This window comes from Gavia stellata, chromosome 28, assembly GCF_030936135.1.
Source record: "Gavia stellata isolate bGavSte3 chromosome 28, bGavSte3.hap2, whole genome shotgun sequence".
NCBI classification, from domain to species: domain Eukaryota; kingdom Metazoa; phylum Chordata; class Aves; order Gaviiformes; family Gaviidae; genus Gavia; species Gavia stellata.
The window spans coordinates 1,698,245-1,716,751 of NC_082621.1; the positions used below are offsets into that span (position 1 = coordinate 1,698,245).

The 18,507-nt window shown below is 45.4% G+C and overlaps 1 protein-coding gene across 2 annotated transcripts in view; it reads left to right on the plus strand.

Annotated features, from left to right (window-relative positions):
- Nucleotides 1-124: 124 nt before the first annotated feature.
- Nucleotides 125-18,507, plus strand: part of FBXL20 (F-box and leucine rich repeat protein 20) — a 41,449-nt gene continuing 23,066 nt past the window's right edge. The window contains exons 1-2 of one of the 2 annotated variants that reach the window (XM_059830258.1): nt 125-139; nt 16,841-16,902. In XM_059830258.1, the coding sequence (XP_059686241.1) occupies nt 16,841-16,902 (62 nt within the window). In that variant the 5' untranslated portion in view covers nt 125-139. Of the gene's footprint in view, nt 140-13,724; nt 13,737-16,840; nt 16,903-18,507 lie in introns of those variants that run through there. The other variant, XM_059830259.1, reaches the window with a different exon arrangement.

Here is an 18,507-nt window from a genome sequence, read left to right on the forward strand (position 1 = left end):
GGCGGAGGCCGCGGAGCCCCGGCACCCCCTGCCCTCCTCCCCCCGCCGGCCTTCCTCCCTCCCCCCCCGCCCTCCTCCTCCCCCCGCCGGCCCCGCCATGCGGAGGGAGATGAACGGGGTCACTAAGAGCCGCTTTGAGGTGAGGCCCCGGCGGTGAGGCGGCCCGGCCCGGGGGGGGGGGCAGGCCGCAGTGTGTCCCACGGCGTTACGGTGTGGGGCGAGACCCCCCCCGGATCCGGGACAAGCGCTCATCGCGGCCCTGTGGCAACGCCGCGGGGGGGTTCCTGTATCAATGGGGGGGGTTTACCCCAGGCCTGGTGCGGGGGGAGCCCTGCAGCCGTGGGTGTCTGGGGGGGTGCGCAGGGCGGGGGCTCGGGGCTGTGACCCGCCGTGTGTGTGGGGGGGGGGTGGTGTGAAACTTCTTGTCCCCCCCCGCCCCCTTTGGGGTGTGTGCGCGTTCCCCCGCCGGCTGTAAACTCCCGGGGGGGGGCGCGGGGCCGCTGCCAACGTGTTGCTGCGGGTGTGAGCGCTGGCAGCGAAGTTGATGATGGAGCAGGGGATGATGGAGCAGGGGATGTGGGAAGCAGAGCCTGGAAAACAAGGCAGCCCGGGCCGGGAGGGGCTGGGGGCGGGGGGGGGGAGGTGGCCCCGGCGCGTCTTTATTTTGGGCAGTAGCCGGGACAAATTTGATTACGGGGAGGTGGGGGATGGAGAGGACGGAAGGAGCAGAGGATAAACAATAAGATCTATTCAAAGACCACGGCACAAAGCGGGCTATCGAGGCAGGGCTGCTTCCAGCTCTGCATTGTTGTAACAGCTGTCCTCCCCGGGTGGGGGAGGAGGCCGGTATCGGCGGCGAGAGCAGCAGCAGCAGCAGCGGGTTTACTCTTCATCGCTGTAAGAGCCCGCTGTGGAGGATGAAAATACCTGCCCGCTCCTTCCCTCGACCGCCCGGCTCGTGCTCTGTACCAGGACAACATGGGAGGAAAAGAGCCCGGAACGGTAAAGACGCGTCTGTGTCCCCCCTTCACGGAGAGGGGACGGGAGCGCTGTCAGGGGAAAATGCTGGTTAATGGTAAACTTAAGAGTGTCTGGTTCCACGGAGAACAGCGTTGAATTCCCTAGGAAACTGGCCCTGGCGTTGAGAAAGGTGCAGAAAATAATGGTTTTGTAATATTGCACATGAAACTATTTCCTTCCTCTATCAAATCCCTGTCAGCCACTGTAAATAAGTAGCAGCATGACTATTTAGAATGGTTTCAGGTTAAATAGATGTTGTAACACTATGTTCCTGTAGCATCCAAACATTGAACTAAACCCAGGAACTCGGAGAAGGCTGCATGCGTAACGTGCTTTATCCGGGCTTGTTGTTTTTACCGTTCTAGTCTGTTCTTGGCTGCACAGATTTTTTTTTTTTTTCTGAGAGCTTTTTTTATTACTGCAGAGTGGTTGGTTACAGAGCAGAGCGAAGGATGAAAAACACACTGCTAGTGTCTTCTGTGGGGAAATGTCTTCTCATACAGCAACGGCCTTTTCCTGCTTGCTTTGCCTTTGTCTTGAAATACTAGAGTTCGTCCCGGTATTGAGAGAGCTTTTCGTCAGGGTTGTACCAAAACAAGATTAACCCAATTTGTTGTAGAAGAAGAGTGGGAAGAGTTTTGTTTTGGGTGGGTTTTTGCTGGAATTGTGTGTTACTTTCTTCCTATAGTCAAAAATACACAAGTTGAAAATAAGCAAAAGGCTCAGAGTGTTTGAGGTCTAGATTAATTTTTTTTCAGTCTATATTTATACAGGAAGAGTCGGTGCGTTATAGAAAGGCTTGCTTTTGAGCTATGAGAAGTGCCTTTAAACATTATCACGTTTCTTGGATATGTTTTGGTTAGTAAATCGAGGGCATGGTTTTATTAGCCCTGGCATTGATTATCTCTGACCCACTCACCTATATATCCTGGAAGGGACGAGTTTAGAACTCTTTTGCTTTAAATACATGGTTTTCTAGTGAGGGTGTTTTGGTCTGAAAAGCTTCTAAGATGTCAGTGTATTCACACTTACGGATAGATTTGGTTTTCAGGGGGGAAGTATGGGTAGAAATTCAGCCATGCTTTCTAGAAAACAGTTTGTAATGTTTCTGCTTTAAAAGTAAAAGTCCTATTTACTGATGAGAGTGTGCCTTTTAGTGTAATAGTTCAGATTTAACGTGACATAAGGACAATTATGCAAAAATATGTTGAGACTGGAAGCTGCTATTCCAAGTTGTTGAATATTGTAAGATCAACGAAGACAGCACGGGGTTGGATGCTTGGTGATTAGTACTCCTACATAGCCCTCTGCGTTACCTCCGGATTAGACGCAGAGCTGCCTGCCGTGGTAGTTTCCCGGCTGAGGAGTGGTAAGTAGGGCCTTGGAGTGTCTGCAGTCTTGTCTTGGGGGGAAAAAATAGCTTGATGCAGAGTTGTGACTAATGTATATTGTGTCTGTTTCAGGCTTTAAATAACTGGTGAATTACTGAGGGGGAGTTTGGTTTGGGTTTTCAGACTTAGTTTATTGTCTCTTGTTAAGCCACGTAAACAGATTCCTGAACTATTGTTGTGGGGTAATTTTAAAATCCAGTCTAGATTGGATTTAATAATCATTTCTCCTTACTTTAGTAATAAAATATGGTAATGGAATATGGGCTAAGCTTCTTAAATTTGACTTGCATATGGCTTTCTGGTACGTATGTGCAGCCAGCCATCTGTTCCAAGAAGAATGGAACTCTTTCTTTTAAATGAAAGAATGAACCCTGGCATGCCCAGCCAAATGAGCATATTCTAAATAAGTCCCTTTATGGGAGGTGTGGCCACCACAGAGAAAATAACCACTTACTGTAGCAAAGCAAACAAAAAGGGAAAACATTAGCCAGATTGACTCCTAATTTTCTGTGGTGTCAGTTTAATACGGAACATGGCCTGACAGATCCCAATCCTGGCGTATATTTGGGGTTTTTCTCTTTCCCGTTGTACCTGATACATGATGCCTGATGAACTACAAGTAAGTAACAGCAGAGAGGAGGGGATGTCACCTCCTGATGCTTTTGCTTGACTGGTACTCTACTCTTTGAGGGCTTGTTTTCCTTCCAAAGGCCCTAGTTCTCGTCACTTCTTTAACCTGTTTCATCCGCGCTCTTCTGGCCTGGGATGTCACCTGGAGACCGACTGTCTTAGGCTCGCTTTCACCAACTCGCTGCTCTCACTAACTAACTCATCATCAAAAAATAAACAACGTCTTCTAGGGCAGAGTGCTCCTCTGAGCTTTCTGGGTTTCAGAGCGGCGTGGATGTGGTCGGGCGGCACCGTTCTGAGATGGTAAGTGCTTACACAGATGTATGCACCGAGCTGAGATGATCTGGCACAAAACTACCTACCTGTGATCCAGAGCAGCGTTTTATATGAGCGGTGGCTTCTTTGGTGTTGGAGCAACCGTGGGACAAGTTGCGGACATCCTCAGCACAGACTCCTGGCTTTCCCTGAGCAGGGATCTCTTGCTCTGCGGTGTTTCTTCCATTGAGCCATGTTGTCAGGTTCAAATAATTATAGTTGCTTTTTTTCCGGACTGTGAGCAATACATGTAGTCTCCTCTACATCCTTAAACAAAAACACCACCACAAAGAAAAGCACCATCCTTCCCAGCTTCCTCAGGGAGTCTTCAAAACCTCCGATTAGCAGGAGCTGATTCTGGCTGTGAAGCGTTTCCTTAAGGGGCAGTTTGTCCTATTAAAAAAAAATAAAGTGTGAACACCAGGGATGTATCTGAGGAACGAGTGTCTGTACGAGCCTTGCAAGCACTTTCGGCCAGACAAACGCATCAATCCAGTGCGTTTCACAGCATTTCTCTTCTAGATTCAGGATCTTCAATGTGAGGGAATCCTAACGCTTCTGAACTCTTGCTAGTGGCCTCCGTAGTTCCTAGGTCTTGCTTAAATTTAGAGCTGCCATGAAATCAGGTAAGCTGAAAGCAAAATGAGAAACTTTAAAATGCTTTAAAATTGAGGTGCCTTCTAAGAATTAATCCTGTCTGTGTTCAGAAAGCTGAACTGAATAATCTCGATTACCCTAATCCCATTTTTGAATCCGCTGGCTCTTAAATGCTGTTTCCATATTTCAGGGTTGCTTGGCTCTAGGGTTTAGAGCTGATCCTTTTGGGGTTGTCTTTGTTCCCTTTGCTGGGCTGCTCCTGTGCTGCTTTCTGTCCTTCTGGTTGGGGCTTTGTTTTTGTCAAGCAATGGAGATTGTGTAAACAGACAGACACAAACAAAGCGGGCAGGGAGTATCGATAACTCTTTGCATCCCACCGTGTCTCTCTTTGCTGTTTTCTAGCAGAACCTCGTAAAAACTGACCTTACACTCACCATATAAAATGAAACGCCAGGGTAAGAGAAACTGTTGCTGACGTAACACAGTGAAGACATGAAGTAGTGCAGATGAATTGAAACAGTTTTGGTTTGGCAGGTATCTAATAATGTGGCTCGTAAGTAACAAGAAACACTGTCAAAATAAAAAATACAGATTTAGGGGGGTCTCAAAGCTGATGGCTTTTCCATACTCTTGTTCACTCCCCCAACCCCATTTATTTTTTTATTTTGGTGTTATCTCGTGCCACACTTATGTGTAATACTTCCTAAGCCAGCACTTTTTTTGGCAGATGGATCATAAAATGTTACTTTATTGTGTACAAAGTGGTTGTTTAAACGTTAAGATAGTAAGAGATGTAAATTCTAACTTGTGTTTCACACCCCCGCTGTGCTGGTCCTCTGCCTGTGCTCTAGTAGAGGAAAGAGGAATTCAGTGAGATTTGGAAGCAAAAGTCAAATCGCTTGCGCAAAAGATGCTTGACCCAGGCTACAGGGGGACTGGGAAGGATTAAACAGGAAAACGGCTTTTTGTTGGAGGAGGGGGCAATGGGGGGAAATCTCAGTTGCTCTGAATTCCTCCTTGGCAATCTACGTGCCGTATTTTGCCGTACAGGTGCCATGGAGACAAGTTGCCAAAAGCCAAAGAAGGCATAGGGTGGGGGAACGAGTTACCTTTTCTTTATCAGTCAATTTTATAGTTATTTCAGAAACCAGTTCTGATCGCTTTTCTTTTGCATCTTTTCATTAAATTGGCGCTGGTGGGAGGTTTCGGTCTCCCAGCTCTTTCACCTTGTAGTCTTTGTACGAGGCAGCCACAAGCACATCCCTGCCATAATTAGGTAGAGCAACAGCTTTACAAGCGTTGGATTATGTGCGCGTGCTTTGACCTTGGCCCATGTCACCTGAGAGTCCAAGCTTGTGTTGCAAACTTTTTTTTTCCCCAAATGGGATTCTCTTCTTCCTTCTTCCTCTGCGAGGAGTTGTTGCTTGCAGGTTGGGCAACGGTGGAAATGTTGGCCTGGCAAACAGTAATTTCAGCAGGAAATATAAGCTGAAATGCCAGAAAACCTGTATTTCCTCCCTCATCCCTTGCTGACGCTTGTGCCGTGAAGAATGCCGGGGCAGCACCCGATAAGGACTCGTCACTAATTTGGCCTGAGCTACGTGAAGAGCAGTGCGTGGTGTCTGAGGCTTGGGTTGTTTGTGTACGGCAATGGTGAGGGCTTTTCTTGCAGGTTACGGAGGTGGACACCTCCTCGGTGCCGAAGCAGGGGTTCCCCAAGGTGGTTTCACTCGGAGCTGCCAGTCGGAGCAGCCCTTGGAAAATGATAGTGCAGGGACTGTGTGAGTTCCCAAGGAGAGGTACTTGACTGCTTGGGCCGTGTCCGTCTTGCATCGCAGCTTGCACAACAGGAAAGGGAGTTAGCCGGTATGCACGGGTATGTCTCATTTTATTTTAGATACCATTATTAATTGGGGCTTAGGATAGATCAGGTAATTACTGTTTTCACCATTGGATTACCTTGCTGTGTATTTCATTTGACTCATACCATTATGAAAGTCAACCCGATGAATGTTTTAGCCTTATCGATACGGTATGAAACACTTAACTGCCCAGCGGTGTGGAGGGGCCTGAGTCTTTGTGTGGCTGGTGGTTGTATATGCCTGGCTCATCTGTCAGTTTTGCTTTCAGATCAACCATCCTTTTATGTGTGGCAAACTCACCCAATGCCCTTCACACCTCATCTCGGGTAGGGTTTTTTTTTGAGACACCATCATTTGACTTTATTTCCAAGTATATATGCCAGTAATACCATCATCATCTCTTAGATAATAGCTGAATACAAACCCAGTAGTGAAAAAAACCTTATTACCAGTCATGTAGAACTGTAGGCTTTGGAGAGGGGCAGAACTGTAAGAAATTTCTTTATCAAAGAAGTTTATTGGAACTGTGATGAGTCTTGGTACAATCTTGGAGAGCTAGAGGAGTCTCACTTTTGGCCTGAAAATATTGAAGCATGTCTCCATTTTTGGGTTTGTTTTCAAATCTGTTCAAAGGGTATTTGTAGTAAACTGCTACCCTGCTAAAATGAGCTTCTAAAAAGAAAAAAATAAATAGAGTGGATGTTTTACAGCACAGTCCATGGCCATAGGCTGTGTCCCTGTGAAGTCAGGAAGTCTTTGTCTTATTTATACTCTCCTTCTTTGCTGGTCTTGGATGTTGACTTTATGGGCAACAGTGTATATTTAAAACTTTGAAGGGTGTGTGTGAGAAAGTAGCATAATTTTAAATCAAATGTCTCTATTAGGTCATAAAATACCCAGATAACCACTTGTAGGATGCTGAAGTTTTTAATGGAGCTAAAAAATAGATGCCCAAAACCAGCTTTGACAGCATACATGGTATTTTTGCTTCTCACTGCTTGCCCCGGCTATTTAACGTATAATGCCAACTAACTTTGATCTCTGCAGTTCTTGGACGTGCGAGCTGCCGCTGACGTTTTCGGAGGGTGTTTTTCATTCAGCACCAGAAACAACTTCTGGTAAAGACAAAGCCGATTAACTGCAAGCTTCTGCCTCCCCAATCTGTCACCAGGCTGCTTCAGGTTCTGCCCTGCGTCCCTGCCAGGGCTGTCCGGTGGAAACTACTCAGATGTGTATCTCCTGCAGCCTTTGTCAGCCGGGAGAAGTCGGGTAACCGACATGCCGAGAATGGCTAGTGCTGGTGGTGTCTTTTAAATTGCAATTTAAAAATGAACGCAGTAGCTTTTAGGTGTAGTTGTGGGATGCTTTGTTTGTGGAAAACTGTCTCAGAGCCAAGACTGGGATAGAAGAACAAAACAGATGAACAAAAACCCTATGAACGTGCCCTTTTGGTATCTGACAGCAGTTTCTAGTTTTTTAAAAAATAAAGATACAGCACATGTGGTACTTCCAGTTGAAATGGTATTTTTAAATCAGAAGTAGTCTTCTAGTACCTCACCTTCAGCTCACTTTGAGCTTTTACTTTTTGAATGCAACAACACGACCTTGTATATTTGCACATAAATCACCTGATGAATTTCTTCTCCATGGCAGTTTCTGCGTTACACTGCTACGTCAGAGGTGTGTGCAGCAGGCAATTCTTTATCATGGCCTTGATTTCTATAGGGCTTTACTAATTTTTTTGTTCAGCCTCATGCTTTTAGCATTGCTGATTCAAAAAGAAAAAAAAAGGCTGTTTACTTAACTTTGTTACTGAATGCAGAATAGAGTCAGGCTGCACAGAAGGGTAGCTCATCCACACCCCAGCTATTTATCACCAGCAGAAATTTAAGCTTTTCCAAAGCAACGACAAGCAGATGAGGCAGAAGTGATCTGCCGGTGTGTGTCGAGTAAATTGCCTATTGAGCTATTTTTAGGAATATTCAGCCTATAATAAGCCTTTTTGGCCCGGGTCTACTTCATCTCGGTTTTTTGTACTGCTTAGTCACGATTTTGTTTGAGCGGAGCCCTGGTTGTGAGCCAGGCTGGGCGAGGGCGCCCGTGGCGCGGTGCGTGGCAGGAGGGTGGCCGGCGGCGTCCCCTTCCCTGGTGCCGCTGACACACAAATGCTGCGGGAGGACGCCGGAGCATCACGACTGCTAACGACGGAGCTTGTCACAGCAGCGGCTTTATTCGACAGCCAGCCATTTTCCTTGGAGATTTCATACAGATTAAACTGGATGGGGTTTTTTTAAAGAAAAAAGTCCCTGTGTAACTAAAGGCTAGAAGGAAAATTCGCCCAATCTGAACTGCTTGTGGATGTAAACAACTTTATGCTTTGTATCCTGTCCTCCGAAGAGCCTTGTATTTCTCCGTGACTTATCTCTGCAGCGTAATTTTTTCCTTGCCTCCAGTAAGGCAGCTCAGCCTGCTTAAGCTCCTGCTCCCCTTACATCTTGTACTGGGGAAGGAGCACTTCTGAACCGATTCTCAATGCATGTTGTTTACGTTTCGGTTATTTGAGCCCTGGAACAGTCATAGAATTTTTTTCCAAAATGAACAGAACTAGAGGCGAGGTGTTAGTATATATTGACAGTGTTTGTAAGAAGTCACTTCAAAGCTTCACTGAGCTTTTCCAAAGGAAACACAGAATGAATTCCACACTTTTTTGTTTTGTTTTATGCTCAGACATTTTTACTAGATTGGAGTTGTATGCTATGAGCTAGGTTTGGCGTGCGTCTTGTCTTGTTTCAACGACTCTGTGCTGGGCTTGTTCATCTCCTCCATATGGACCACAGCAGATAAAAGCGGTATAAATACTACCAGTAATACTAGATTTTTGGATGTGAGCCAGCAGCTGTATAGCTGAAGAACACCTCACAGGGCATCTCTGACTCGTCGGGATTTAAACTGTTTGAATGAATTTGCACAGATGTTTCACTTACTTCACTTCAGAACAGCAAAAGACTCTTCTGTAGCTCTGAAGGTTAATCTCCAAAGCGCCTCGATGATACAGATTGGGTGGGGATATAAACTGGCAAAATATGCCAGCTACATATGTAATCCTTAATTTATGATGGCAACTCTTGATTCCCCACCTTTCCGAGCTTAAAAACAGTTTCCAGAATGCATTATTTACTCTCTAATAATTGCAGTCTGGTTTCTGTCTTGGTTTTAATTGCTTAATTTTCTGAGGTTATGAGCAGTTGTGGAGGGTCTGGACAGCATTTGCTTGTGGACCAAGGACAGTGAGCTCTAGGTCTAAACAACAGCTAAAATTTCACCCTCAGCACATGGTTACCTTTTTCTTTTGTGTATGTAAGGCTGTTGTAAGAAGCTTGTCTTACACTGTTTCTGTTATGCAAGTAACAAGTTGCAGTATTTAAAAACTATAATATTTTCTAATGTTTCATAGATTTTTTTTTTTTTAAAGAGGGTATGCTTTTAAATTCTGTATTGTTTTGCATGAAGTTTGCTTAATATAGAGACACAAAACACTTCACTGGTTGTTTGAACACTTCTGAAAGTAAGTACCTAGTTTTCATTTCCTGCTGCCCACCTGTATGGATGTCCCTCTCTATTGTTTGGTTGGTTGTTTTTTGTACGAAAATGGATGTCCATCGTCTTTCTCTCCCTCTCTCTGCACCAACCTGATCGTGTCCTCAGCCATGGCAGAGCGCACTGCGTTTTGTTCGTGCTTCTTGGGCTGTTTCGGGTTTTCAGTCTGCGTTCTCAAGGGGCTGGGCGTGCCAGCCCCCACGTCATTTCTCACTTGAGCGAATGTTAAGGTGGATAACTGTGGGTCTCGGTGTAAGGACTGATTCGAGTGCCTTTGCTAGCCTTGAAGCCACTAATTCCACAAAGCTCCAAATAAGCTTCATCCCTTTTTCTCCATTGAGCTTTGGATTTTCCCCTTTAGAAGAAAAGCGTTTTGAGTTCAAAGTCCGCGTCTAGGCTAACACTGCGTGCTCAGTTGTTGGCTTTAGCACTGATGCTTCCAAAATTAAGCCTCGTGTGATTTAAGTTCTTCAGTACTTTTTAGGACGACGTATACCCCGAAGATCCCTGCCTCTGTGCGTGACTGTGTTTGTGTAAAAGAGCACGGAGAGGGGTGGTGCTCCTTTCCTCCTCGGCGCCTGTAACAATATACATTTTTATGCGGAAACAAGCTCTGCAAAGAGTCAAAGTGAATGAGCCCTTGTGACCAACCTTGAAACTTTATGCCAGTAAATTCCCTCGCGTTTGTTAGCAAAGTAGGATTCTGGTAGTGCTGGGACGTAGCACCGTAGGTCAGTTCAGGTTCTGAAGATCCAGCATCGGAGCTGCTTGGAGTATGTGAGTCTTTGTATATCTTAGAGATGCGCCTTAATGGTAGACTACCCGTGTTATGCTGAAGATCAACTCTGTCCTTTTTCTGCTCCTCGTCTCTTTAGTGTGTAAAACTCCGTGTAACAAAACGTTGGGAAAATTGATGTTGTTTTCCAGTGTCTGCTGTCGTATAGGCCAGGCAGTCTGGTATGTCTTTATGTCTAAACTGCGCTTTATTGAAAAAAGTCCCTGCTGCTGTTCTAGTGGAAAGTCTTTTTGGTATGTCAGACGAGTAAACTGTTGTTCTCTTAAAAATACAACCAGTAACTTAATAATTGCTTGCAGAGAGTAGTTTTGAGCATTTACAGGATCACAGAATCATTTAGGGTAATGTAAAATAAATGTGCTTTGTATTCTGTACGTTAATATTCCTAATTACGTACAGTAAACTGTAAATGTTGAAATAACTCATTTAGAAACTTCCCAAGTGTATTTTTCCAAACACAAAGTGAAAAAACTTTTGTTCCTCATAGGAGCACCCCTCCCCAACAATAAAATCAAAACCATTGCCAGATGTGACACTTACAGGAAAGCATTGCCCCCTCCCTCTGCCAGCCCCGACCACAGACGAGCTCTGCAGCCAAAAGCCTGCTCAGAGCCGGGCTCTGTAGCAGCTCACGTGGAGTTTTTCCGGCTCTCTGGAAGCCGGGAAAGACAACTTTGTCCCCATGCGCGTTTGGAGACGTTCTGTGGAGCCGGGGGTACGGGGAGCGTAACTGTTCTGGAAGCAAGGACTTAAATTTTGCAGAAACCGTTGAGTAAACACTCTTCTCGCTGGAGAAGCTTTTACTTGCTGCTGTGGAACAAGTATATCAACCTGATATTGAGACCTCCGTATTAATACAAGCAACTTTTTCTCAGATGGAAACTGCTGAAATGTAACGCAATATACATTGAGCGTGGATTTCCTGAGAGGAGCTGTAGGTGTTGGCTGTACCGCCTTCTGTATTAGCACTTGCCAGCAGCGTACGTTTGTGTCATGTAATAGGGAGAAGTTGCGCAGTCTCTCCATAAAGGCAGCAGCTGAATCAGTCCAGCATGTGGACACCTCACTCACACGCTGAATATTGACCGTATCCGATTGCTCTGGGCAGGATGGATAGTGTGGCACCAGACCTGAAGGAGAGAACCCAGACGAGTCTCCATGCTTGTATGGCTCTGGAAGCCTGGTCCATGACAATGCAAGACTTGCTCAAAGGCTGAATGAACGGCTGCAATAATGACACAATGCTCTACTTTATGTTTTAACTCAAATAACGCATGCCTGCTCCGGGTTGCTTCACTTACAGAGCTTGCATCAACTGTTGTTCACAGTCCCTCTTTGCATGTATGATGAGTACAGTCATATGTAGGTGTTTCTTGTGCAGGGACACTCATAATTATACGCCATCATCCATTGCACACTCAGCTGTGAAGTGCTGTCATCTGGATCCGATGCTGATGTCATACAGATGACCCAGTTTGGATTGCTCTGCCCTGTAATGAATGGCTGACACGACCGATGCCTGAATAGCAGCTCTGTCTTCTGCACTGTTAGCAGTGCCTTGCAGCGGATAAATCTGTTTATCAGCCCCGCACAGAGCCCTTGCAGACTGCTGCAGGACTGCGCGACCAGATGAATTGAGCCAGTTTGCAAAACTTTTAATATTCTGAAAGGCAGGGGAAGAGTTATTAAAACACATGGACAATTACGTGTTGTGCTAAGTGACTTCAGTGTATGGCTGTAAGAACTGTGATTATTTTTTTTTTTAACATTTTTGTCCACTTGTTTTCATAAACTTGCTTGATTTGAATTCTTCTGGTGACAGTGCTCTGAAGGGAATCACAGCAGTGCCCATAAATACATACTGCGAAGCAGCAGGTTTTGTCATCTGGGTTATAATCTCTGGAGTTTCCAGTTAGTGTGGGAGAGTGCAGGCAAGAGTCCTTGAATTCAGGGGTACCTGGCGAGTTCCTGCGGATGGGTGAAGCTGGATCACCCTTGTCTTCGTTGCTAGCTCCTCTGGCCATCTACTCTTAAAAAACCGTGGCAAAACGGGTCCCTCTGAATGCACCCGACTGTTCGAAACTGGGAGCCAAATAGTTACAGTTCTCCTTTTATTGAATAGTAAATGTAAACGGTGTTTGAACATTTGATTTGGTTTGCTAGGTAAAGGAGTGATTTATGGATTAAGTCCCCCAGTTTTGTCCTTTCTTTGGGCTTGTGAAGTTGGTGCTGAGCCAACTGCTGGAGTTGCAATTAGATGGATCCCGTTTGTTCTCCCTTTTGGGCTCCTGTTGGAGTAGGGGAAGTATTTCCATGTGCAGTGCTGAAGTGTGTGTATATGCAAAACATCTCATGGATTGTAAAATGTCTTTCAGTGTGAAGTGTAAAACTGCTCGCAGCCATATGCCCTGGAAAGCTGTGCAGGTTCTGCCCATTTCCTAGCTTTGGTAGAAGAGCTGGGCAATACCGTACATGCAGGAAAATTAAATCGTCTCAACGGAGCAATGACCGAATCCTGTGTGTGCTGCGGCACCGCGTAGCTCCCACTGCCCAGGGCAGCTAAGCCCTCACTTCCACTGTCTGTAGGTGTTGCTCTGAAGACCAGTAAGAGATTTATAGTAACAACTGGGAAATGCAGCACTCTCTATTTTAAACTTTGTCCAGCTCTGGTGTTTTGGCAGGACATGTTTTCCTTCACCTTGTAGGAGATTATAGCAACCTATATTAGTTTAATTCTAGGCTTCAAAACTTGTCTCTGCTTCCATGGTGTTTGTTCTGGATTTATCCCTTCTGTTCTAGGTAGAAAAGGCTGTTTCAAAGGAGAGTAGTGCACTGCTGGTCTGCCTTCGTCTCGATGGGTGGAAGAGTTAGAGGAATTTCATCCTCTTCCCCTTTCCACTTCTTCTGTGCAAGGGATGTGGCTTCGCACAGCAGCAAACTTGGTGCTTTGTGGAAGATTCTGTGTCTTACACAGACTGCAAAAATTACATGCAAGATACGTTTTTCTATATCCTGTCAAGAGTAACTGATTCTGCTGAATAACACCTGATGTCAAAGGATGTTGAGAGAGATGTTAGGAAAAGCAAACTTAGGTCATTTAGGTTTTATCCCTAGAAGTAATTTCAAAAGCCTGGAAGTCTGGAATAGTCTCTAACATTTTTTTCAGACCAGTTTTATTCTTCTATGGACTTGCCAGAAAGTCAAAATGTCCATTATTATATTTAACTAGACATACATGCTGCCATGACTTAGCAATGTATCCCAGTTCTAGCCTGTTTTCACCCAGCCTCTGTCATCTGAGCACCAAGTTTTGAAGGAAGGCTTGAGAAAATAGGTCTGTGAGGTATGCTGGCACTTCACAGCCTTCCAGTGGAGGGGGAATTCCGGAGCCGAGGTTCTCCCACGGAGCACATCCTGCCTTGGCCCTGTCACGTTGAAGTCCAAGGACTTTTTTAGTAAGACAAAACCCAAGCTTTCCTTTAGTGTAGTACTGGTCAAAGGGTAGCTTCTACAGAAACACGATTTAAGGCTTTGATTTGCGCTGGAATCAAGGTAAGCTTTTTCTGCTGAGCAATGTAATGGGCAGAAGTCAAGAAGTTACCTGTGTTTTGCACAGAGCTGTTTGTGAGTGTCCTTGACGTACAGCCTCACTTAACAACAGGCAGTGACTATTGCCTGCATTCTCACAGCAAGATTTGAATTCAGACAAAGCCTTGTTGCTGGTACAGATGAGACAGAAAAGGCTGGCTGGCTGCTTCTGGAATCTCTATTTTAATACTTCCTGCCCCTTGCCTGTTCTCCTCTAGTCTGGTTCCTTTTCGGAAGTCTCCTACTGCTATCTGATTTGCTCCTTTAATTTCTCTTACCCTTTTTTGTGAAGGGGGTGGAGGGTGCCGGTTCAGATGCAAAATTCTGGCCTGGACAAGAATGGGAAAGAGGATAGATCTGCCTGTTCACTATTATTCTTGTAACCGGGGGGAGAAAAATCATAGTCTCATTTTCCCATGAATAATTCCGCTGCGTTTTTCCTTCATTAGAGCTTTCTCCAGAATTTCCTTAATTTCCCAGCTGATCAGCTAAGCCATCTAATTAGATGATGCGGTCCCACAACACGCACATGCGTTAGCTCCTTTCACAGCCTCTGCAATGTCTGTCTTGACCAGCTGTGGCACTCGGCAGTTATCTGCCAGGCGTCAGATAGCATTCGTGACCGAGTCTGAATGCGGCCCTTGACTTGGGGAGATGCTCTTCTGCCCTAGTCTCTGAGGGAACAGACTTCACAGATTTTGTGTTAGCTGGGGAAATGGCAAAACTTCCCTTTTAATTATGCGCAAAATGGGCTGAGGAGTTGCCAGTCTAGTGGACCGTTTAGGACTTGCTAACTTGTGATATCTTCTGGTGGGAAGTGATAAAAGCATCTGTGGGGGGGAAAAAACAACACTTTGCTTCTGCGTGACATTTTGGGAAAGAATGCTGGAGAGTTCGTGTCCCACTTCAGCATCATGCTTCAGTGTCTTGAGATAATTAAAAAGCAAACTGTGATTTAGAAACACAGCTTTTAAGTTTGACTGACTCTAAAAGCATTGGTTTTGGTGTTCTGTTGTAATGATGGTGGTGTTCTCTTGTCAGTTTGTTGTCACTGGTTGGAGCACAATTCCGATGAGGAGCGGCTGAGGGAGCTGGGGTTGTTCCGTCTGGAGAAGAGGAGGCTGAGGGGAGACCTCATCGCTCTCTACAGCTACCTGAAAGGGGGTTGTGGGGAAGTGGGTGTTGGTCTCTTCTCCCGTGTAACTAGCAACAGGACAAGAGGACACAGCCTCAAGTTGCGCCAGGGGAGGTTCAGGCTGGATATTAGGAAAAATTTCACCACTGAGAGAGTGGTGAAGCGCTGGAAGAGGCTGCCCAGGGAGGTGGTGGAGTCACCATCCCTGGAGGGGTTCAAGGAACATGTGGACGTGGCACTGCGGGACATGGTTTAGTGGGCATGGGGGGGTTGGGGTGGTGGTTGGACTTGATGATCTGACAGGTCTTTTCCAACCGTAGTGATTCTGTGAAAAAGCTACTCCGCAGCAGCATGTTAGCTTTTCACGTTGAGCCATGGTGGTCTTTCTCTGGTAGGCGATGGGGTTGGTTTGATGCTCGGGTACAGAATATTTGCTGCTTGGAGAAGCTGTGGTCTGTCAGTGAGGCCCAGCATACAGCTTCATAAGCCACTAAGATCTTGCTTTCCTTTTTTAACTCTTAATCTGATCGCCTGCCACTGAAGTGACCTAGCTGATGCTGGTTTTATTTGCTTTGCATACATACAACTAAATTGATTCAGACCACTTAATCAACCGATAAGAATCAGCTTTTTCGGACTGTAATTTCAGCAGCAGTTTTTACCAGGTATGTAGCTCAGGAAGATCAGCTCTTAGTTGTTCCAGGAGATTAAAGAGAAACTTTGTAATGAAATTAAAGCTCATTCTCCTTGTTCACTGCTTTGCTTTTGGAAACGATGAAAGCATCCTTCTAAATGGAATGAGGCATCTCTGCTCAGCAGTCTTAGTTCACAGATCACTCTAATCATTCCTCCCACAGGCATAAGCGTGTGGAGGTTGTTTGTTTGTTTGTTTTTTCACCATGGCAAGACAATATGAAGTCTTTTAAATGTGCATAGATATTCCTCAAGAGGCACGTGAGGCTTTGCCATCTGTTTTTCTTAGGCCTCCTTAGAAAAGAGAAGCTTCTCTCACCCTTACAGCTAGTGGGATTATTTTAGCTGGTCCGAAAGTCCATTTCAGATTTGTGAATTGTTGGCCACTATGATTCATGGCTTTGCACGAAAAAGCTTAGGGGATACAACAAACAGCTCTGGCTTCATCGCTTTGGAAGAACGCAGTGTTTTCCCACAATCATCTCTCCTCCTGATGCAGCACCACGTCTCCCTTTAAACCGTGCTTCGTGATTTAGAAAAAAAGTACTATTTGCCCCTAAGCTCCTAAGGGCTGCTCTCAAAACAATTAGCCACGAGAACGATACGGGCACTGTAATACTTTTTCTTTAGGCTCCTGTTCACCAGTGCTCTGCGCCCTTTTCTGTTACGGAAACCAGGCCTGCTATGCCTGCATCGTCAGCCTCCGTTTCTTGGGTGTCAGGGCTGCTTGATCATTCTTGTCATAGCCCTTCCCTCCGAGCCGTTTGCCATATGCTTGTTTGATGCGCAGTTACACTTTACGGTTTTAAGGTGCCTGTGCTTTGGTGTACCTTCACAGCGGTGTGACACAGATGGAAGCCCGCAGTAGTGCTGTAGGTGATACCTTCCTATAGTCGGTGCCAGCCCACAAGTACCCCCTAATTATCGTTAACTTTAATAGATAAATTAAAAATCTCAGTTTATACTTGATCCACAATCCACAAAGCATTCTTGGACCGTTTTTTAAACTATATTGGATGTAGTACTCTGTCCAACTAGGGTCCAATCCAGGAGTTTGAAAGCTTGAGAACCAAGTTTATCTTTTGAGAATTTATTGGGCCAGATGTCTCTCTTGAAATGGCCTCGTTAACCAGCAGCTTCTTCCCTAGAGTAAAGTAGGTTTTGTTTTCTTAATGAAAATATATGGCTAAAATGTTTAAATTGTTTTTGTTTACAGATGTTCTCAAACAATGATGAAGCTGTGATCAACAAAAAACTTCCAAAAGAGCTGCTGCTTCGGTAAGCCTTCTTTCAGTTTGTAAGCTTGGAGACTCTCTTGTGTGTTGTTATTTGCAGCCAGGAGCTGATTTTGCTGGTATGCTCATAAATCGTGAGCTCGGATCGGGTCACTTATAAAGCGGTAGACAAACAGAAGCAGATCAAAGGTCTGCATCAGCAGCAGATTATGCTAAATATTATTAAGTTTTGTTTTTTAAAATGTGAAATTAATGTGCTGGTTGCCTGTTTTGTAGATGGAAGAACTATAGGACTAAACAAGTCCTTAATGAAAATAAATGGTAAGTATAGGCTAATGCGTAGAATAGGATTCTGCCTGTCTCTGAAGTGTTCTAGTTAAAAAAAGTTAGTTCCTCTGCTCCAGTTGTGCTTGAGCAGACTTTGTCCTGTTCCTCGTCAATAAGAGGCAGATGTTCAGCACCTGGCAGGATGGTCCTGTTGGCAAAGATCAAACAGATCAGACTTTGTGGGTCTCGGTAGAGAGCTCTGCCCTCTCCCTGTGCTGCCCTTCCACATGCGCACAAATAAGCACACTTTTAAGTTTGCCTTCCCCAGTGCAGGAGTCGTGCGATGATGTGTGTGTGTGATTGTACCACAGTCGTCACAGTTTGGCTTCTTGAAGTAAAGTCACGTTCATCAGTGCTTTAAGCTGAGATGCTAGACTGTAAATGATGAAGGCAATTGCGGGCAGCAGCTTGAATTATTAACACGAACAAAATTCTTGCACTGCAAGAAACTACGTAGTACTGTCAACATTTAATGGCAATAAAAAGTCTGGGGAGAGGAGCTCTGACACAGGAAACTGCTTCTAGCTCACTTGTGAAATAAAATGAATAGGAAAAAAGTCTGACTCTTTCTTTTTTCTTTTGACTGCACTGCCTCCTCTGTTCTCTGTAGTACTATCTCCAGTCTGATCAGTTTCTTTTATTCCACTATTATTCATCCAAAAGCAAGTTGTATGGCTTCTAAAGCCCTCCTTGCTGAGAATGTGGGTATTTGGGTTTTGAGCCCGGTATACAGGCAAATGATTGTCCGTGCTGTACAGAGATAGCTGTGTAAAAATCGGCATCAGGTAGCTGGGAGAGACAAGCAACCTGTGGGAGGAGCGGGATGGAGTAACAGACAACGGGATGCTCTAGCCCAGATGAGTTTGCACGGTTTTTTGCGGGTGACAGCGGTTGTCTTCACCCAGCACTTGCCCTGAGCAATTGGTATGGATGTCTCGCAGCAAAAAAGGAATTTGAAAAGTGAGGAAAATGTCTCTCTGGATTTTCTGAGAGGGGATTCTTTTTCTGATGGGAGCAAGTAGGTACAAACAGATGCCACAAAACGAGGATTGCCCTTGTGGTAAGGTGACAAGACACAGGTAGGCTGGGGACAGGTTGTGAAGAGCACTGACATGTGAGGCGAGGAGTTCGTGTGGCATAGGAAAAGCAGGGAATCTGGTAGGGAGGAAAAGTTCGGGGGGTAGAATTTAATTGAGATTTTTGCATGGATTTCAGGGGGGGAGGTGTGTGGTTGCTGGGCTCCCAAGGAGCAGGACCTCGATTAGAGTGTGGATGAGCTTTCTGGTAGATCGGTCAAAGCAGAACGATCCTGAGCGGGACC